The 21928-nt window shown below is 59.9% G+C and overlaps 1 protein-coding gene across 2 annotated transcripts; it reads left to right on the forward strand.

Moving 5' to 3' along the window:
• The first annotated feature begins 1946 nt into the window (after nucleotides 1-1946).
• Nucleotides 1947-13768, forward strand: BOK (BCL2 family apoptosis regulator BOK). 2 transcript variants are annotated; one of them, XM_052637715.1, is made up of 5 exons: nucleotides 1947-2135; nucleotides 2639-2890; nucleotides 5391-5519; nucleotides 12191-12354; nucleotides 13097-13768. In XM_052637715.1, the coding sequence occupies exons 2-5, from the start codon at nucleotides 2668-2670 to the stop codon at nucleotides 13220-13222; spliced, it is 642 nt and encodes a 213-aa protein (XP_052493675.1). In that variant the 5' UTR covers nucleotides 1947-2135; nucleotides 2639-2667; the 3' UTR covers nucleotides 13223-13768. The 2 variants fall into 2 exon arrangements, with proteins under 2 accessions (XP_052493675.1, XP_052493678.1); XM_052637718.1 differs by having other exon boundaries at nucleotides 13101-13768.
• Nucleotides 13769-21928: the final 8160 nt, after the last annotated feature.

A 21928-nucleotide genomic window follows, 5' to 3' on the forward strand; every position in this document is an offset into this window, starting at 1 on the left:
ATACAGGTTTGCACAAGGTCAGTGATACTTCTTCAACTGTTTAGAGAAATTCCTCAGTGAAACCATCTGAACCCAGAAGTTTCTTTGTGGGAAGTTTTAAATTGTGAATTAAATTTATTTAAGTGTTACAGGACTATCCAGAATTTTCTATTGCTTCTAGTGTCAGTTTTGGTGAATCATTTCATTTACGTTTTGAATTGCTTCTATGAAGTTGCTCACACTGTCCTCTCGTCACCTTTGAAGACTGCTTTGACTGTGCCTGGCCTTAGCTGCGGCATGGGGCTCTGAGTTGCAGCATGTGGGATATAGCTTCTCGAGCAGCGATCGAGCTGCAGCTGAGGCAGCTTGCACTGTGAGCAGAGTTTCGACCAGCGGATCCCCAGGGGAGCCTCCTGCCTTTTTAATGTTTGCTATGTCTGTGGTCATGTCCTCTTTTTCATTCCTGACATTGGAATTTATGGTCCCTTTTTTTAATCCATTATTTCCAGGGGTTTATCCATTGCATTCTCTTCAAAGTACCAACTTTTGGCTTGACTGATTTCCCCTGAGTTTTGCTTTGTTTTCCCACCAATTTCTGCTTTTATTTCCTCTCACTTTGGACTTTAATTTGTTATTCTTTTTCTAGCTTCTTGAGTTGCGGCTTAGAGCATTAATTTTCAAACTTTTTTCTAAAGCTATAAGTTTTCCTCAAAGGACTGCTCTATCTGCCTTCCACAGCATTTAATGTGCCATATTTTCACTACTGTTCATTTCAAATTATTCTACAACTTTTCCTGTGATTTATTATTTGGCTCATTGATGATTTAGAAGTGTGATATTCAATTCCAAGTCCTTGGAGGCTTTCTGGTAGTTTTCCTGTTTTTGAGGTTTATTTCAGAGAGGACACACGTGTATAATTTCAATCCTTTGAAATTTGTTGAGACTCCTTGGCCCAGGACATGATCTATTTCATTTAACATCCTATGCACACATGGAAAGAACATGCGTTCACAGATACCGGGTGCAGTGTTGTACACATGTGAATTCAGGCACGTGGGCACATCCTGTTTGTTGTTTGAACTGTGGGACGCTGACTTGCGGATAGAGAAACAGGGATGTCCCTGGCTGCCCACTGGTTAAAGCCACTCTTCCACAGTGTGGGTTCGATCCCTGACCTGGGAAATAAGAACCCACATACCAAGAGAGAGAAATGGGACAGGGGGACAGAAAAGCACCCAGAACAGAGCCTCACGCACACAGTTGCTCGGTTTATCCTGCCGACTGTTCTCCACATCAGTGGGAAGAGGATGGTCTTTGCAATAAACAGTGATGGTCCACCGGACATTCATATGGAAAAGACGAGCTCTGACCCGTACCACAATATTCACAAGAATTAATCTGCAATCCATCACAGAAATAAATGTGAATGCTAAAACAATTAAGCTTCTAAAACAGGGGAGAATGTCCTAATGAAAAATCACTGAAGGTGAGAAAAGTGATAAATCGGATGTCATGGAGAAAACTGTTCAACATAGCAGCACCAAAGATGGCAGAGGAGAATGGCATGAACTCCAGTCGAAGCGCGCACAAATGTGCGTCTGTCGGTACGATGCCCAGCCACGCGCAAGGCCAGGGACACAGCTCCCGGAATATATAAAGGCTCTCTAGAAATCAATAAGCTAATGGAGCCGGGTGCGAGCCCACGCGGCTGGGGCCCGCGCTAGGTCCTGCTCACCGGGCCAGGCGGGGACAGCTCCTGCCCCCAGGCCCGCCCAGAGCGCGCCCTGGGAACTAGCCCGGTCCTCCTTAAGCGGGGAGGCGGCGGGGAAGCTCCGGCCGCGGCTCCGCCCCGGGGTTGCCTTTCCCTTAGAAGGCAAAGCCCCAAGCCTCGCCTCTAGCCGGAGGAGAGTCGCGCAGTGCTACCCAAGCTCCCCTCGCCCCCGACGCCGCCGCCAGAGCCCCGGGAGGGCCCGAGGCCCCGCGCACTCGGCGCTCCAGCCGGCTCGGCGTAGACTGGGCGGGCACCGGGGCGGGGCGCGCGGCCTCGCCGGTTTGAATGGAAGGATCCCGAGCGGCGGGGGCGGCGGCTCGCAGGTCCTGAAGCCAGCAGTCGTCCCCCACCCCCCGCCCCGCGCCCGAGACATGCGGCGGGAGAGGTGAGCGGGCGGGCGGAGCCATGGGGACGGCGAGGCCGGGGACAGGCACCGAGGATCGCGAGGCGCGGAGGCGGGCGGCCCAGGACGCGGGGCTGGGCCGGGGTCCCGGCGGCCGCCGGCTGGGCGCAGGTCGGGCCGTGCCCACGCCTCCGTCGCCCGCGCACTAGTCTTCGCGCGCGGGTGCGGCGGTCCCGGAGCAAATCGCCATTTCGCCGCGGTCCCTCCTATCCTCGGCGGCCGCGAGGATCCTTGTGGTTGAGCTTGGCATCTGAAAGAATGTGACTCCGCGCTTTTAAAGATCTGGAGCACCAACCGGAGCGCTCACCCGCAGCCGGCCGGAGCCCTGCCCCGGAGCCCAGCCCCGCCCGGCCTCCCGGTGCGCCCCGGCGCGCGCCGCGCCCCCTCCCCGCGCCCCACTGCCCGCCCTCCGCGCGGCCGGCCTTCCCCTTCGCAGCCCGGCCGGGGCGACAGGGTGGGCCCGTCTGAGCGCCGTCTGCCCGCAGGTGCGGCGTCCCCCGCCCTCGTCCCCGCCATGGAGGTGCTGCGGCGCTCCTCGGTCTTCGCCGCCGAGATCATGGACGCCTTTGACCGCTCGCCCACCGACAAGGAGCTGGTGGCCCAGGCCAAGGCGCTCGGCCGCGAGTTCGTGCACGCGCGGCTGCTACGCGCTGGCCTCTCCTGGAGCGCGCCCGAGCGCGCCGCGCCGGTCCCCGGCGGCCGCCTGGCGGAGGTGTGCGCCGTGCTGCTGCGCCTGGGTGAGTGCGGGCGCCGGCCGGCCGGCGGGATCCCCAGGCTGCCCCTTCCAGCCGGTCGGGCGGACACGCAGAGCCTCGGGTACAGCTGTCCTTGCACTGGCAGCCCAGCGGGTGGCCGGGCCTCTGTCTTCGCTCCGGGGCAGGGAGGGGACTGGTCCTGGTGCCCTGAGGAATCTATCGCGCAAGGCGGGCGGGGGTTCCCTCCAGCACCCCCCTCTCCTAGCTCCCCAGTCAGCTGGCCTGTGCACCCGCCAGACCTCCCATCTGCCTGCTGAGCCCAGATTGCACACATCCTGGCCATAAAGAATAGAAAACTCCGGGAGGAATGATGTTTTCGTGGCTAAATTTCCAGAGTGACCCTTGTACTCAGCTGGGCACAAAAATCCTTTGTCGGACCACGTGTCCTGATGTTTGTTTTGGAAAATAGGTCCTCACAGTTACTGGCTGCAGTCCTGCGTGGGCTGCTCTTTTCTCTGGGTTTGGAGGCCTCCGCTGGCTCCTGCGGAAAATTAGCGCCTAGGAGAGCAGAGATGGTGCGAGGCTGGGCCGCTGCGAACCCCTCCTGCACGGCTTGCTGTGTAGGCGTGGGTGGGTCATCGGCTTAACTGGCTCCATCTTCTCCAAGGACCGCAGAGAGGGAGGGACCCTTTCAGCTGACTCATTCAACCCATCTCGCCACGGGGACTAAGGCTGCCCAGCTCTACACCGCCCGGTGTGACCTTCCACGTGGGGAGTGTGCACTGAGGGGTGGGGGGCACAGCTGGCGCCCTGACTGGGTGGCTCTCCAGGCAGAGTGGGTTGAGAGACTGGCCCAGGACCCTGGGTTGGAGGCAGCGCCCCGTGGAAGGGGACGCCCGCCTCTTCTCGGGCTGGCCCTTGTGTTCTGCGGACCCTGGGGGCAAGGCTGTGCAGACCTGGTCTGCCCAGGAGTGTTGGCGTGGTGTGCAGCTGAGGGCTGCAGGAGGGTGCTGCCCGCCTGGGTCTTGGGGAGCACGTGAGGCTTGAGGTTTCAGCCGAAGGTCCAGACTGCCTGTGCTCCCCTGAGGCCAGGGCCCAAACCGTTTCTTCCAGCTGGGCTGTAGGGACAAGCCTGGGCTGAGCGTTCCAGAGGGCCCTGGGGAATTCGGTATCTCGGGCTGCTGAGAGGCCCCTGCAGTGGCCGGGAGGAAGTCCTTCCTTTGTCCTGGCCTGCCCTGCGGCCCTGCTGGCCCCCAGCTCCACGGCCTTGCCTGGAACAGGGCCTTAGGCCAGGGTCCCTGTTGTTTGAACTTGTCTGGAAAGCCCCGCTGTGGGCTCCGCTAATCACTGTCCCTTCCGAACTGTGCCCTCGGATCCAGGGAGCCTGGGATGCTTCCGGCCTGGACTGGGGGAGCAGAGTCCAGCCAAGTGCCCCACGCTGGCCCTCCGCAGGGCCAGGCCTCAGGGCCCTCCCCAAGCTGCTTTCACGGCCAGTCCCTGGGCTCAGCATCTGTCAGGCGGCCGAGGGGCCCCCGGAGGGAGGTAGCTTGGACTCCCAATGTGTGGCCCTTGTGAGCTGCTCCACGTGAGCCCCCCCCGGCCCCCACCGCCTCTTGTCACGGCCTGGAGCCGTCCCTTGCCCCCAGCACCCCCAGCCCCTCCCCACACAGATGCCCCGCTCTGAGAGCAGCAGCAAACAGGAAGAGGTGGGGGGTGCGCCCCCGCGCCTGGTCTCTTGGGGCCAGTCCCCGGTCGCCCCCCGGGTCTGTGCGTGGGAACGGCTGGCCAGGCCCGCCCTGGGAGTTTCCATGCCACCGCCCCCGTGGCCCCACCAGCCTCAGTCCCGCTCTGGCTTCAGATCTTCCTGAACTGGACAGAGTGCAGCTGGCTCCAGGGCTGACGCGTTGCCCTTATCACCGGGACCTCCGGTGGGAAGCATTTCCCTGTTTGCTTTGGCTGGAGAGGCGGCCGGGCTGGGGGACACCCAGTGCGTGGGCCGAGAGGGGTTCCGGTGCGTCCCTGCGAGGGCGTTCCTCCACTGACGGGCATCCCCACCAGGCACCAGGAGCCCAGGCCTGGCGCCTCCGGGCAGTGGCTGGGTCTCTGGTTTCCTGAATGATGCTGGGCCTGGTGAGGCTGCCCCTCCCCGAGGCAGCCTCGGGTTCCCCACCTGTGTGGGGTCGCTGCCCCCACCCTGCCCACGTTGGGGCTGGCTGCCCGCCCGGGCAGCTTGGTGTGTGCTGTGAGTCACTGAGCAGGCACGCCCGGGATTCCCGCCGCACCGGCCCAGCCGGCTCTGCCCCAGGAAGGGGGGGGGGGGGGGGGGGCGTGGCTGACTTGTCAGAAGGGCAGCCCTCAGGCAGGTCTGGGGTTGCCCACACCTCCCTAGCCTTGTCCCTGGGGACCCTGGGGGTGGTGTCAAGTGGGTGGGCATGGGACAGGTCGGGGGTCAAGGATCAGGCTGGGGTCAGGGCCCCTGCTGCGGCTGTGGGCTGGCCCCCGGCCCATGGGACCCCTCTGACCCACCCCTGTGCCTGAGCAGCGGACGAGCTGGAGCTGATCCGGCCCAGCGTCTACCGCAACGTGGCCCGCCAGCTGAACCTCTCCTTGCAGTCGGAGACCGTGGTGACCGACGCCTTCCTGGCTGTGGCGACCCAGATCTTCTCTGCAGGTGAGGCTTCGTGTCTAGGCCGGGGACCCTCGGTGCCAGCGGGGCCTGGGGCCTGGGGGTTGTCGGGGCCGGGGCTGCAGCACAGGTGGGCTTGTCGGGGAACCTCCCTGGGTCCGAGGGCGGTGGGCCCCTCGTGGGGTTCTGGGGCTGCACTGGCTGGAAGTCCTGGCTGGCGGCATGTGTCAGGCCGCCAGCTGGCACTGCTGCTCACCTGGGCTTCTCGCAGTGCGATGCCCACTCCCTGGCAGCTGGCGTGGGCGCTGCCAGGCTCCTGGAACCTGAAAAGTTTCGGGGTTGCTGCACCGGAGTCTGCTGGGCAGAGGCACGTTGCCAGCCGTGCCCCGCCCCCCCCCAGGAGTGGCGCTCTGCAGTGAGGGTGCCTCTGGGTCACCTGGCTGGCCCACAGCCCCTGTGGGTTTCCCAGAGCCTCCCTCTGGGCCCCAGCGGTGGGCGACGTCTATCCCTGTCACCTCCTTCCCTCACTTCCTCACCTGAGAGCACCTCCTGCTGCTCCTGTCCACACACCTGCCTCCAGGCTCACGGGAGACCCCCGGACTCGTCCCCAGCACCCCCCCCCCATCCCCACATCCCCTCCTGGGAAGCCCGTGGGCTCCCTGTGGTCCACCTGTGACCCGGTGCCCAGCTCGGTGCAGCCACCGCGGTCCCGGGTCCTGGTACGGAGCAGGTGCCAGGCGTTGCTGGGTGTCCAGGAGCAGAGCCCCACCCGGGACAGCACCTTCTCCTTGGCCAACCCGGCGTGTCCCCCGGTGCCTGGAGCCGCATTGGCCGGGGCCCCTGAGGCACGGATGGTGGTCCCAGCCTCGGGGAGGGGTCCATGCGGGCCCACAGCTGAGTGCTCCGGGCTGCATCCTGGCTAGAGGACAGGTGTGAGTGGCCAGGCAGCGTTGAGAGTGGGGAGGACCCCCTTCCCCCTGGGACTTTGGGGCCACAACCTGCTGCAGAGGAGGGCCCCAGGCAGCCGGGAGGCCTCGAGCCCTTAGCTGACTGGTGGTGTGACCTGGTGCTCTCCTTGCGTTTGCTCAGCCGAGGCGTGCTTAGCACCAAAGGGCTTCGGGGCAGAGGCGCCAGGACTACCATCCCTGCCCTGAGAGGGACCCTCCGCTCACCCACTGAAGATGGGGCCAGATGGAGGGGCTGCAGGCTCGTCAGAGGCCCCGTCTGCTGACCCTACCCTCAGGGTGTTGCCTTCCCGTGTCCCCCTCTGAGGGGCCTCCCGACCCCTGGCGGGCAGGCCGGCATTGACGGTGCGGGACACGGGACCGCCAGCTATGGGCCAGCCTCATAGGGTCAGCGCACCACGGGCAGGACCCCGAAGGGTGAGGAGAGACCAGGGTGCCCTCGGGTGGGGCTTGGGGGCATCCAGGCTGGCCTGGTGGAGAAGGCGGCTGGAGGGGCCAGCCAGGAAGGAGCACGGCGGGCACCCAGGGCTGCCCGCCATACTGGGCTCCCCTCCGTCCCCCGGGCCCATCCCGGCCTGACGCCGGCGTGTGGGTGGCCGCCTGTGTGTGTCTCCGAGCTGTCGGGCGGGCAGCTGGTTTATGAGCCGAGGGCTGGCTTTAAAAGGAAGGGTCATTTCTGGGAATGCGGCCGGGCAGGCGCGGGCCAGGGCCCAGGGCGGTGGCGGGAGGGTGGGGGCCCGGCCGGAGCGTCCAGCCCTGCCTGCCCAGACCACTCAGGGCCGGCGACCAGAGGCGAGCCCAGAAAGGCTGTGGGTTCCAGGAGGGCCCGGGAGGCCGGGAGGGAGGCGTGTCCTGCAGACCGAGCGCCGGGCGTGTGGCGGCAGTGGCTCCTGGGGCCCGGTCTGAAACCGCCCAAGCCGCCCGGCTGCCGGCACACCCACCCCGGGCCGGGCTCCGCCCCCAGCTGGCTCCGCCCCCAGCCGGCTCCGCCCCCAGCCGGCTCCGCCCCCAGCCGGCTCCGCCCCCAGCCGGCTCCGCCCCCTCCTCGCGTCAGCCCCCACGCCCACGTGCCCCCTCATAGCTGTGTGTGTTGCAGGCAGTTTCTCGACCTCTCTGGACCCCAGAACCCCTGCGGCCTCTCCCCGCAGCGGGGCCTGGCCTGCTGACCCCGGGGCTGGACCCGCGTCCCCGTCACCCTCCTGGGCCAGCCCCTCTGCTCTGTGGCTGTGGCCGGTGGGGTGGGCGGCTCGAGGACTGCAGGGTAGGGCTTGGGTGCCCCCCACGTGCCGGCACCCTGATCCTGCCGAGCCCCCCACACGCATTGGCGGGGTGACGCTCCCACTGCGTCTTGGCTGGAGGGGCTTCTCGGTTCCCTTACGTGGGAAAACAAAGTTGGCAAGTATTTTCATTTTTTTACTTTTCATTACAAGAAGAAAGTATTTTACCATGGAAAGATCAAAAAACACATGAGATAAACACTCAGAAATCTGTGCTAAAAAGGCAGCCTCGTTTAAACATGCGCAAAGGATCTGAATAGCTGTCTCTTCCGAGATGTCCGTGAGAAGTCGCTGACCTTCGTCAGTCATCAGGGAAATGCACGCCCAGCCACGAGACTCCAGCTCGCACCCCTTGGGGGTGGAGGCAGGCCGTCGGAACCCAGCACGCAGGAGGCAGAGCCGCCGCGGTGGACCTCCTGTCAGCGTCTTCAGTGGGGTGACTGACGGCGTCCCCACCTGACCCTGCAGCTCCATGCCCTGGGGTTCGCCCCGAGAAGGGAAGCCACATGTCCACATGAGGGTGTGTCCATGAGCCTTCAGACCCTCCAGACCCTCCGCCAGCAGCAGAGGGACCCCCGCCCAGGCTCGTCTCCTGGTGGGCGGTCGGTCCACGCGATGGAGCCTTGCTCCGCCGTAACAAGGAGCGCGGTGGTGATGCACAGGATGATATGAGGAACCTGGAAAACGTTTTGCTCCCTGGCTGGAGTCAGACACCAAATGGGACCTACTGAGTGATTTGATTCGTGTGAAATGTCCAGAACAGGTCATCCACAGAGGCGAGTAGAGGAGAGATTGCCAGGAGGTGGGGTGACAGGGACGCTGTTCTCATGGGGACAGGGATTTGGAGTAAAAATGCCTGGTATTCAGCAGCGGTGGTGGTTGTGGAACATTGTCAACATGCTAAGAACACTGGATCTCTTTTTTTTGCGCTGAAAGTGCAGTCTTGACCATTGGACCACCGGGGAAGTCCCATCTGGGTCTTCTTTTTGAAATTTTTGGATCTCACGCTTCAGAAGGAAGAATTGATGGTGCTGAGACTGCTGTGTGCCTACTTGCTTGGCTGTGTCCTCCTCTTTTTGACCCGATGGACTGCAGCCCGCCAGGCTCCTCTGTCCATGGGGTTCTTCAGGCAAGAATGCTGGAGGGAGTTGCCATGCCCTCCTCCAGGGGATCTTCCCGACCCAGGGATCCAACCCAGGTCTCCCATGTGGCTGGTGGGTTCTTTACCACCTGAGCCACCAGGGAAGCCCAGTAGTGAGACCCTATCTCCATAAAAAACAACGCTAAGAGCTCAGAGAAAATAGGACATACCCAAGACCCACGTGGGAGACCAGCCTGCTGGCAGCTCCCAGACCAGAGCTTTTCTCTCCAGGTCCAATGTGGCGGTCGGCGTGGAGCCCACATGTCCACCTGGGGTGCCAAGTCTGGGGGGGCCTGCCCGGGCTCGTGTGCCGTGAGCAGCTGGTGAACGGGGAGCACGGCGTGATGGCGCCATCCCCAGGACGTGGTGCCCCCGCGGCCTGGATGCCCCCTGGAGGGGGCCTGTGAGCAGAGCCCTGAGGGTGGGCAGCGCTGCGGGCGGTGCTAAGGCTGGCGGAGTGAGGCCTGGGGGCCGGGGGCCGGCGTGGGGGCTTCAGACGTTGACCTGCTTGGAAGGGGGTGGGAGTCAAAGCAACAGGTGGGCCTGGGGCGCGACACGGCCCGGTCCATGGGGTTTTTACATTTTCGTTTAATTGAGGTGAAATTCATGTGGTGTCTGATTAACCCTTTTGTTCATTGTTTGACCTCACCACGGGGTGCGTGTGGTCGAGCTCCCCGACACCTGGGCCTGCGCTGGGACCTCGGCGTCTGGGTCACTGAACCCTGCGAGAAGCCCCAGTTAAGCATCTAGAGTGTGCGATTCGGTGGCATTGGTCCACCCGCAGGGCTGCGCAGCCACCGCTGCCCAGGCCCGCTAAGCTGTCACTGCCAGCCCCGGGGCCCACCGCTCTGCCCCCCGTCTCACGGCCCTGCTGGCCCCGCCGCGTCAGGAATGGACTCACACTCGAGTCTGCATCCTTCAGGGACGTGTTGTTTCAGCAGGCGTGGCCCTGGCCCCGTCAGAGCTCCTGCCCCTGGAGGCCGAATGACCTTCCGTTGTGCAGGTGGCCCATCTCACGCTCTTCCACTCCTGTATCTTCCTGTCTTGCCATTTCCGCCTCTTGGTGCCTGTGAGCAAGCGTTCCATTTGGCTCACTTGTGCTTCCCATCACAGGGGCCAGGCTGCACAGTTCCCTGGGTCCGCACATTGCCACTCTGAACTTTCAACCTGGCAGGCGACCCTCTACGCCTCGTTTTGATTGGCGCTGCTTTGAGTGTCGGTGAGGGTCAGCGCTTTTCACATGCCTAGTGCATGCAGTTCAGTGCAGTTCAGTCGCTCGGTCCGGGGCTCGTGTGCCATGAGTTCGCTAAAACTCGTGTCCCTTGAGCCGGTGATGCCATCCAACCATCTCATCCTCTGTCATCTCCTTCTCCTCCCACCTTCAATCTTTCCCAGGATCAGGGTCTTTTCCAATGAGTCAGCTCTTTCCATTAGGTGGCCAAAGTAACTGGAGCTCCAGCTTCAGCATCAGTCCCTCCAATGAATATTCAGGACTGATTTCCTTTAGGATTGACTGGTTGGATCTCCTTGCATTTCAAGGGACTCTCAAGAGTCTTCTCCAACACCACAGTTCAAAAGCATCAATTCTTTGGCAGTCAGCTTTCTTTATAGTCCACCTTTCAGATCCATACATGACTACTTGAAAAACTATAGTTTTCACTAGATGGAACTTAGTTGGCAAAGTAATGTCTCTGCTGTTTAATATGCTGTCAAGGTTGGTCATAGCTTTTCTTCCAAGGAGCAAGTGTCTTTTAATTTCATGGCTGCAGTCATCATCTTCAGTGATTTTGGAGCCCAAGAAAAGTCTTTCACTGTTTCCACTGTTTCCCCATCTCTTTGCCATGAAGTGATGGGACCAGATGCCATGATCTTAGTTTTCTGAAAGCTGAGTTTTAAGCCAACTTTTTCACTTTCCTCTTTCACTTTCATCAAGAGGCTCTTTAGTTCTTTGCTTTCTGCCATAAGGGTGCTTTCATCTGCATAGCTGAGGTTATTGATATTTCTCCTGGCAATCTTGTTCTTCATCCAGCGCAGCATTTTGCATGATATATTCTGCATGTAAGTTAAATAAGCAGGGTGACAATATTCAGCCTTGACGTACTCCTTTCCCAATTTGGAACCAATCTGTTGTTCCATGTCCAGTTCTAACTGTTGCTTCTTGACCTGCATACAGATTTCTCAGTGGCCACAGGACTGGAAAAGGTCAGTTTTCATCCCAATCCCAAAGAAAGGCCATGCCAAAGGCTGTTCAAACTACTGAACAATTACACTCATCTCACAGGCTAGCAAAGTAATGCTCAAAATTCTCCAAGCCAGGCTTCAACAGTATGTGAACAGTGAACTTCCAGATGTTCAAGCTGGATTTAGAAAAGGCAGAGGAACCAGAGATCAAGTTGCCAACATCTATTGGATCATCGAAAAAGCAAAAGAGTTCCAGGAAAACGTCTACTTCTGCTTTATCGACTATGTCTATTGTATTGTTAGTGTTTTTTATGTTGTGAATCAGCTATTCATAATTTGTGTTCCTATTTCTTTAGAAAATGTTGAAAGTGAAAGTGTTAGCTGCTCCGTCATGTCTGACTCTTTGGGACCCCATGGAGTGTACACTGCCAGCCTCCTCTGTTTGAATTTCCCAGACAAGAATACTGGAGTGGGTAGCCATTCCCGTCTCCGGCGGATCTTTTTTTTCCCCTTGATGTACAGAATCTCTTTATGTGTTAAGGAGCTTTTTATGACTGACAGGCGTTCGTCCCCAGGTTGTCACGGGTCTGTCCTTCCCCCAGGGAGGCTCCGTCTTAGTTCTGCCCTCAGCAGCTTGGTGCTTGGGGATGGCCCTTCCTGCTGGGCCTCAGCTTCTTTCCATGGCGAGCGCCCCGCTCTGTTCCGGGGACAACCAGGCTGGGGCAGGTACAGCTCAAAGCTGCTTGCTGTTCAGTGCCTCCAGCGCCAGGTCCCTGAGCCCCGTTGACCAGCTCAGGTCCCTCTTTGCCGAACTGCTTTTCTCCAGCAGAGGTGGGCTGGGTCCTCGCCAGGCTCTGGCCCAGGTGTGCAGGTGTGGAACAGAAGCTTAGGACATCTAGGAATGGCCCATGGGGCTGGCAGAGCTGACCTGAGCAGATGGTGGCCGGGACTTGCACGGCAACCAGGTGACGTAGCTCCCTGTCCGATTGGGAGCTGGTGGTCAAGGCTAGCCCTGGGTGCTGACCCCAGTCACCTTTGGGGTGGTGGGTGCATGGCTCTGGGAGGCTCATCCCTTTCAGGTGGCGCTGAGGGCTGGCCTTAAGCGGGGTCTTGGTGGCCTTTGGTGGCCAGCGTCCCTCTCTCTCCCTGCAGGCATCACGTGGGGCAAGGTTGTGTCTCTGTACTCGGTGGCCGCGGGGCTGGCCGTGGACTGTGTGCGGCAGGCCCAGCCCGCCCTGGTGCACGCCCTTGTCGACTGTCTCGGGGAGTTTGTGCGGAAGACGCTGGCAACCTGGCTGCGGAGGCGTGGTGGATGGGTGAGGGCCCCCGCGGGGTGGGGGGGAGGTGATGGGCTGGAGGGGAGGGGGTCGTGGCTGGGGCTGCATCCCTGCCTCAAGGCTGACCCGGGGCGTGCCCGCCCCCCCCCCCAGCTAAGCCTGCTGCCCTGCCCACTGGGGGATCAGAGCCATGTCCCACCTCTGTCTCTGGATCCCCCGTCACCTGCCCAGCGCTGGCCTGGCCAGGGGGCTGCTGGGAGCGGTGCCTTCTTTGTAGAGTGGGTGGTGGCAAAGGTGTGTGCAGCCCACTGGCCATGGGGGCGGCGGCCAGCCCTGGGCTGGGGTTGGGGCCCCGATGGAGGCGGGGCGGCAGGGGCAGGGAGGGTCTGCTGCCAGGGCGACTCATGGCAGGTGGGACACGGGCAGCTCCGTCCCCTGCCTGTCCTGTCCTCGGGCCCGGCGGGGCTGGGCACCGGGGCAGCCAGGACGCTGACTGCCCGCGCGGCCAGAGGTCAGGCTCCGGGGCTGCGCTCCTTGGCAGGACTAGGGAGAAACAGGGACGTGAGGAGTGGCTGTCCACTGGGCTCCTGTTCTAAGGGGTCGTCCCCCACGGCGTCCGCAAGGGGACACGGGGAGCACGCTGCTCAGACTCCTGCCTCTTCACGTCCAACCTCAGGCCTTTGTCCAGCTGGACTGCAGGCACCCCGTCAAGTGGCGTGGCCGCCTCAGATGGGGCGGGACTGCGCCCCGCACGCCCTGACTGTGCCCTCTCCCCTCCCAGACAGACGTGCTCAAGTGTGTGGTCAGCACCGACCCAGGCCTGCGCTCTCACTGGCTGGTGGCCGCGCTCTGCAGCTTTGGCCGCTTCCTGAAGGCTGCCTTCTTCATGCTGTTGCCGGAGAGATGAGATGCTGGCTCAGGCAGGAGCCCAGGGGGCCCTCCGCCCCACCCCAGCTGGGAAGACCCTCGGAGCCGCCCCTGAGCGGACGCTGGAGGCCCTGCCCTGAGCCCCTCTTCCAAAGCCCAGGCCCTCTGCACAGAGGCGTGAGGGTCTCCCCCAGGCCTGGAGCTGGGCTTCAGTGCCGACCCTTCCACCTTGCTGCCCCTGGAAGCCCTGCCCGCCCCGTTCTTCCTGGGCCAGAAGGCTGCACCGTGTCCCGGCCCTGAAGCAGGAAGTGGGAGCCCCGTCCATGTCGGGACCACATCAGGACTGGAGCTGGCCTCGGTCCTCAAGGGAGGTGCCTCTGGCTTGGCCGAAGTCGGAGGCGCCGTGGGGCCGGCTGACCCTGCACCCCGAGTGTGAGGCTGCTGTGGTGACTCCTGACCCACTTCCGGGGGAATGTGTGCCCCACGTGTGTGTCAGGGTCCCCGTGTGGAAGGGAACCGTGGATGTGAGAGCCCGTGGATGAGGACGATGGTGTGTGTCTGACCCCAATAAAGTGCAGTGGCCGTGGAGGGCGCCCGTCTGCCTGCCTGCAGCCCCCTCCCGCGGTGGACGGCGGCAGCCCCACCATGACTGATCAGCACGGCAGAGCCGCCCCGGGCCCCTCAGGGAGGCTGCCTCACTGCCCTGTGCCTTGCCGGGCCCACACGGACACACACGTGCGCATGCTGGCACCTGCGTGCACGCAGCCCTGCCCTCCATGGTGGCCAGCCTTCCCCGCCCGTGCCTCCCCACGCACTCCCACTGCAATGTCCTGGCCCTGATGGGGGAGGCCCGGCCGCAGGCACACGGCTGCATGTGGCCTCTCTGCCCTGGCTCCCTTTCTGTACCAGGCAGGGGGCAGCAGACGGCTACGCCGGCCGCCTGGCCCGCCTCCTGCGGGAAGAGCCAGAGGCCAGCCCCTGTGCACAAGGGCAGCCCTGCGCCCCCCTCGGGGCCCACCTCCCGGCCCCAGGCCCCCCGGGACCACTCTCCTCAGCTCCCTTCCTGCGGAGCGGACAGGGGGCCAGCACCACTTCCCAGCTCTGCCTGCTCCATCCGCGGGGAGAGGGCGTCTCACGGGTGCCCAAGGCAGGAAGTCGGGGGGGTGGGACGGGGTAGAGGAAGGGTCCCCCAGCGCCCTGCTTCCCGTCACTGGGATCAGCCCCCTGGGACATTTCCAGCCTTGGGAGCTGGTGCCACAGACACAGAGTCAGAAAAGCAGGTGTCAGGCCCCGTGGGGAGACTGGCCGCGGGGGCATGCTGGGCAGAAGACAAGGGGGATGCGCCCTTTCCGGCAACACAGAAGGTGACTTTGCGAGGGAGAGATGGAGAAGAAAGGTGAACCCGTGTGAGGCAAACTCAAGCTTCCTCAAGGACACCTTGGACTTGGTCAGACGGAGGAAACCCTTCATTCTAGAGGAAAACAGTCTCATAAAGCCATTTCTCTACAAGCAAGTAACTTTATAAATTTAACATCATTATGAAACTACCTGTTCCCGCAGATGGTGAGGACTCTGCCTGCAGAGCGGGGGACGCGGGTTAGATCCCTGGGTCGGGAAGATCCCCCCGAGAAGGAAATGGCAACCCACTCCAGTATTCTTGCCTGGAGAATCCATGGACAGGGGAGCCCGGAGGGCTAAAGTGCATGTGGTCACAGAAGAGGGGGACGAGATTGAGCAAAGCATCTTCCTCTTAAGAAAGTACTAGAGTATGTTTCCCCGTCTGGATCTAAAGCTAATTATAAAGCTCACATGAGGAGGGGAAGGACAGAAACAGCTGAGGAAACCCTTCCCAAGAGAGAAAGGAGGAAGGCCTGGGCCTCCCTGCCCCGGGGTCTGCCCCTGGGTCTGCCCCTGGACCCCGAGGCCCCGGGCGCATGCAGACACGCGAGCACAGGGACGCGGGGCCCGCAGAGACAGACCCTGGAGCCTGGAGGACCAAGTCCACGATGAGGTGAAGGAGACCAGGTCGTCAGCAAGCGATGGGACGAGCAGTCAGCACCCGGAAAAAGACCAGACCAAACCCAGGCAACACACCAGACGAGACAAGTCACACGTGGGTCCAAGAGCAAGTGTGAAAAGTGAAGCAAGTGCCAGGAGCAATGTGTGAGTTTCTTTGTAACTGGGGAGTGGGCAAACCTTCCTAAATGTGATTTAAAATCCGAGAACAAGCGGATGTCCCTGGTGGTACAGCGGGTGAGAATCCGCCTGCCAGTGCAGGGGACAGGGCTCTGATCCTGTCTGGGAGGATCCCACACGCGGCAGTGGGGCAGCTACTGAGCGCAGGCTCCGCAACAAGAGAGGCTGCCTTAACGAGAAGCCCGGCCTCTGCAGTGAAGAGCAGCCCCTGCTCACCGTAGAGAGAGCCTCTGCAACGAGGGAGACGAAGGGCCACTGTGAAACAATACATGAGGGTTTAAGAAATAATGAAACATAAAATCCAGGAACAAGAAAAGACAATATATTTGATGGGGAAAAGTGTTTATGACATTTATATATATGTTTATAACATATATATCAATATACTTGATGGGAAAAGTGTTTATGACGTGTAACATTTTCAAAAGCCTGAGGCAGGAAGCAGAGGGTGGTGTGCGGGGTGGGGAGGGGAGTGACTGGGGGCCATGGGGCTTCTTCCCGGGGTGACAGGCTATCCTGGAAGCAGACAGAGGTGGCAGCTGCACGCACGCGAGTGTGCAAGTGCTGCTCAGCCGCGCACCTGTGGACGCTGTGGAAGAGTGAGCTTCATGCTGTAACCATGCGTTTCACCTCCATTAAAGGCTGTGGTTTAAAATCAGGAAGATTATTTATAATGCAAAAGAACTTACTCAGCCTCAAAAGTCAAGAAGGAAAGACAAAGTTGAACTGCAGACCCAATCTGCCCCAGGACCCCAGCACCCCAGTCCTTACCTACCAGGTCGGCCGCGCCCAGATCTGACCACAGACTCGCTGGGGGCAGGGCACCTCACACTTGCTGTGGGAGGCAAGACAGCACAGTGCCCGTCGGGAAGGGCACCACCTGGACCAGCCCCGCACGCGCTCGCCCTTGGGCTGGTAATGCTACTTTGAGAAATCTGTCCTGAAGATACACTGGCAGAAGCCCAGAGTGACATGTGTGTAGTTATTCATCGTGACGGTATTTGATTAGCAACAGACTGAGACAGCCCAGAGACCCAGCGTCAGGGCGTCTGCTGACAGAGCGTGGCAAGCCGGCCTGGGCGGGCTCTGCACGCACGTGAAGCGGGACGAACCTGGATTTACAGGGTTTCTGTCCTTATTTCTCTGTCTGGCTGCGCTGGGTCCTTGCGGTGGCCGGGCTTTGATCCTCCTCGTGGCGTGTGGGACCTTTGGCCGCAACATTCGGGTTCCCACTTGCAGCGTGTGAGGTCCAGCTCCCTGACCAGGGACGGAACCCAGGCCCTCCACACCGGGAGCGCAGAGTCCCAGCCCCTTGGCCACCCGGGAAGTCCCTGTTTTATACTGTTGACAACAGGGTCCCATCTGTGTTTTGCATAAGCAAAGCTAACTGAAACAGTCAACATTAGCAATAAATGAGTTTGTAGGCTGACTTGGTGACGTAAGCAGCCAGAGAAATCAGTTATTCCAACTATAATATTTTTTAACACTATATACTCAGTGTGAAAGCTGTGAAAACAATAGAAAACACTGACTTCAGTTAGTAGTTTATTGACAGCATCACTATTCTGAGTTAGCCATACGTGTCCCGCGGCGGTGTGGCCGCTCAGGGGCGCCCAACTCTGGGGCCCACGCGCTGCAGCCCCAGGCTCTAGTCCTTAGCACTAGTCGCTCAGTCGTCTCTAACTCTTTGCAGCATCATGGAGTATAGCTTGCCAGGCTCTTCTGTGCATAGACTTTTTCAAGCAAAGGTACTGGAGCTGGTTGCCGTCTTTCTGTGGGGGACCTTTCCAACTCAGCATTTAACCTGGGTCTCCTGTGTCTCCTGCACTGCAGGTGGATTCTTGACCACTGAGCCATCAGAAGTCCTAAGTATCCTGTAGGAGAAAGTAAATAATGATAAAGAAGATTTTTTCCTAAAAGAGGTGAAATAGAAGAATTTAAGTAAGAAATTGTATAATCTAAGAATCAGATTGGGAAATATCAGTGTGGATGCAGTTTTTTTTCTCTTTCTTAAAGAATACACATGTCCCATACTGAAGCACTAGGGAGTGAAGGGCCGTGTGATGGCAAATAGTTCAGTGGAAGTACCTGAGGAAACTGTGTGTAAAGGGAGCTGATCCTGCCCAGGCCTCTCACCCCCACCCCTGTGGGAGAGAAGGGAGATGCCGGGCAGGAAGTGGGCACAGAGGCCATCAGGGTCTCCGTCCGGCTAACTGTAGGGTCACATGGGCCCCTGCTTCTGCCACAGAAAGACTGGACTAAGAGTGTTGGGTTTGTAGCAGAAGCAGGAGAGGGAGGCATGGCATGAGAAGGCTGGTCCCGGGCCAGCCCCGGCGTCCCTGCACGCTTGCTCTAACACTGGACATCAGAGGGAAGACACGAGCGTTTCCACTGGCTCCAGCGTGAACTGTTTCAGAGGAACTGAACCTGAGCCTAACTGGATGGAGGGAAGATTTTCTAAGAGAATTCTGCCACCGAACGTAGGCGTGAGGACAGGCTTAGGAGACGGCCCCTGGGCAGCTCTGCTGAGGTGCTGCTCCAGGCGGGTGGGGTGATCAGCCCCGTGAGGCGGGCGGACACTGCACAGGCAAGCTGCTGGGCAGCCCTTGGGAAGGGCGACCCAGCCTCCAGGCTGCAGGAAGCAGGGCAGAGGAACGAGGGGGCTGGGAATGCCCTCCAGTTCCCCAGCCCGCCAGCGGCACGAGTGGGGTATGGAGGGGAGGACGACCAGAGGGCCGCGTGCACGAGCTACTTCTGTCTCTCATGCCCCCACCTTGTCTGCTCTGCTCCGGGGCTGCCCAGCCCTCCCGCACCCAGCTGTGAGAAGGGAGGAGCCTGCAGTGTAGGGGGGAGGGAGTGGACTTCCTTGGTGCTCCCAGGTGCTCTTAGCATCATTCCAGCAACAGAGATGGCTCTGGCTGAGCTTGGTCTGACCTTAGAGCTGTGGTCTGGATGTCTGTCTTCCCTGAAATTCATATGTTGAAGTGCTAACCTCAACATCATGGGAGAAGGTGTGGCCTTGGGGGGGGGGGGGACTATGTCCTAAAGTCACCTTGTGACTGGGACGAGTACCTGCCTGGGTGATCCCAGAGAGCCAGCCCAGCCTTTCCGCACGTGAGGTCCAGTGGGCAGCTGTCCAGGAGAAAAGTCCCTTGTCAGCCGGTCACCAGCACTGTGGTCCTGGGCCTCTAGGACGCTGACAAGTAAATTCCTGTTGCTTAAAATCCAGCCAGTCTCTGGTATTCTTGTTAAAGCGGTCTGAATGGACCAAGTCAGAAAGTTGTTACTGAGACGTAGTTCAGTGCAGTCGCCCAGTCGTGTCCGACTCTCTGCGACCCCATGAACCGCAGCACGCCAGGCCTCCCTGTCCATCACCATCTCCCGGAGCTCACTCAGACTCACGTCCATAGAGTCCGTGATGCCATCCAGCCATCTCATCCTCTGTCGTCCCCTTCTCCTCCTGCCCCCAATCCCTCCCAGCATCAGAGTTCTTTCCAATGAGTCAACTCTTCTCACAAGGTGGCCAAAGCACTGGAGTTTCAGCTTCAGCATCATTCCTTCCAAAGAACACCCAGGGCTGACCTCCTTCAGAATGGACTGGTTGGATCTCCTTGCAGTCCAAGGGACTCTCAAGAGTCTTCTCCAACACCACAGTTCAAAAGCATCCATTCTTCGGCGCTCAGCCTTCTTCACAGTCCAACTCTCACATCCATACATGACCACAGGAAAAACCATAGCCTTGACTAGACGGACCTTAGTCGGCAAAGTAATGTGTCTCTGCTTTCGAATATACTATCTAGGTTGGTCATAACTTTTCTTCCAAGGAGTAAGCGTCTTTTAATTTCATGGCTGCAGTCACCATCTGCAGTGATTTTGGAGCCCCCCAAAATAAAGTCTGACACTGTTTCCACTGTTTCCCCATCTATTTGCCATGAAGTGACGGGACCGGATGCCATCATCTTCGTTTTCTGAATGTTGAGCTTTAAGACAACTTTTTCACTCTCCTCTTTCACTTTCATCAAGAGGCTTTTTAGTTCCTCCTCACTTTCTGCCATAAGGGTGGTGTCATCTGCATATCTGAGGTTACTGATATTTCTCCCAGCAATCTTGATTCCAGTTTGTGCTTCCTCCAGCCCAGCATTTCTCATGATGTGCTCTGCATATAAGTTAAATAAGCAGGGTGAAAATATACAGCCTTGACGTACTCCTTTTCCTATTTGGAACCAGTCTGTTATTCCATGTCCAATTCTAACTGTTGCTTCCTGACCTGGATATAGGTTTCTCAAGAGGCAGGTCAAGTGGTCTGGTATTCCCATCTCTTTTAGAATTTTCCACAGTTTACTGTGATCCACACAGTCAAAGGCTCAATTATCTAAGCATGTGGAGGTGGCTGTGAGCTCAGAGCTGTGAGTGGACGGCTGGGGCAATGCGGGGACGCAGGAAGAGAGGAGAGCTGTGCAGGAAGCCTCTGCCTTCTTAGAGGAAACCCGAGTGGCCGGAGCCGAGCGCGAGGAGAGACGTGGATGTGTGGACCTGAAACAATCAACAGCAACTTTTTATCGACAAAATGGGTTCATTCAGGAACAGCAAAGCATCGGGTTTCAGGTCAGAAGCTGGTGAACCACAGGCAAGCCCAGGGAAGAGGAGAGGAAGCTCTTTCACAGGAGACAGAGGTCGGCGCGGCTGCTGTGAACAGTCCACTGGAGGCGCGCGGGCCTGAAGCCTGGAGGCTTCTCGTTGGCTGGGCTGTTGCCAGGCAGGGAGAAACTCTTCCCTCTGCGGGCGGTGGCCAGCTTCTGGCTGGAGGCCAGGTGGTCCCCTCCTGTGGGGACATCCAGTAGGGCTGGCTGAGAGCGCCCCCTGGGGGCTTGCCCACTCGACATTTTTTTAATTAACTGTTTTGGCCATGCTGTGCAGCTTCTGCGGTTTGAGCTTCCTGCCCAGGGACTGGCCCCAGAACCTGGGCAGTGCCAGTGGGGTCCTAACCCCTGGACCACAAGGGAATCCCTCCCGGCTCCAGCTCAGCACGGCTTCCGTTTACCGACTTCGACAGGTGTAAAGGCCAGTCTGATGAGATCTCAGATGGAAGCGGGGACTTCTGTCAAGAGCTTGGCTGCAGTGTGTCCTAGGCTGCAGGAAGGCAGAGCGTGTGGACAGTGGCCCGGGTGCCTGGCTGGGTGTTTCAAGCAAAGCGCAAGCGCCTTGTTCCACTCGGACAGTTAGAGCCAAGAAGATGTGAAGACAGGGCTGTGAGCCAAGAAGAAAAGTGAAAGTGAAACGGAAGGTGCTCAGTCGTGACTCTGCGACCCCGTGGACTGTAGCCCACCAGGCTCCTCCGTCCATGGGATTCTCCAGGCAAGAATACTGGAGTGGGTTGCCATTTCTTTCTCCAGGGGATCTTCCCGACCCAGGGATCGAACCCAGGTCTCCCGCACTGCAGGCAGACGCTTTAACCTGTGAGCCACCTGGGAAGCCCGTCAGCCAAGAGGAACCAGACCTGGAATTTGGAAAACCCCCAGCCTACTGACATTGAGAGCTCGTTCAGACAGATCAGTGTGGCCCAACTTGATGAGGAGGTTGGTGCTGGTCAGCGACAAACAAGTCCCCCAGACGGCAGGGTGACAAGCAGCCACCTAACCCGAAGTCAGGGCCTAACAGCCAGACTATGGAGAAATGATTCCCGAGGCGTCAGAGACTGCGCGGTGGGGTGTCCGTCCACGGGGCCCAGAGGATAAGGCTGTGCCTGTCCCCCATAGTCCTGTGGACGGCAAAGGTGGCTGCCCCCCGGAGGGGGTGTCTCTCCGCCAGCGTGCAGAACGCAAGAGCCCTGGGGCCTTGCTGGTTGCTGTTGTGTTGTTACGTTGTGTCTGACTCTTTGCGACCCCACATAAGGCCTTGCTACCTTCCCTGGACCCTGAAGGATGGGGCCTCCTGGAGCTTCAGGTTCACGACCTCGGCAGAGCCCCACCAGGGGGACCCCAGATGGGGGCTCGGGGAGGACAGGACCCCACAAAGGGAGGGGGAGCTGCTCTGGCCCAGCCGTGGGGCAGGACCAGAGTGGGGCCTGGGGGACAGGCCTGGGCCAGGAGGGACCCCTGCAGCCTTGAGTTCCTCGCACACTAGGCACTGGCAACTCCAGCCCCCGCGACGCCTGTGCCCCTGGGTGTGTGACAGCCGTGTGGCTGCAGCGCGGACCCCTGCCCTCGGCACAGCCGCCCTTGCCCCGTGTCTACTTACGCTCCTGGTGAAACCAGCTGTGCCCCCGCCCCCTCCAAGAGGGCGAAACAGGAAGGAGGAGGGTGCGGCGGAGGCCGAGCCATGGAGAAGAAGAGAGAGGCTTTTTTCGCTTTTGCACACAGGCTGAAGCGTTTCAAACGGCACAGTGTGGAATTCACCGTGAGACGCTTCAGCCACCAGAGGGGAGAGAGCACACACGCCACGGGCGTGGGGCCCGTGCTGGCGGGCGCGGGGCAAGGGCCAGTGTGTGTGTGGAAGATTCCACTGTAAATTAGACACAGGAAGAAACGAAGGTGTGTGTTAGTGAGAATCA

The sequence above is a fragment of the Budorcas taxicolor genome, chromosome 3 (assembly GCF_023091745.1).
Source record: "Budorcas taxicolor isolate Tak-1 chromosome 3, Takin1.1, whole genome shotgun sequence".
In the NCBI taxonomy this organism is placed as follows: Eukaryota; Metazoa; Chordata; class Mammalia; order Artiodactyla; family Bovidae; genus Budorcas; species Budorcas taxicolor.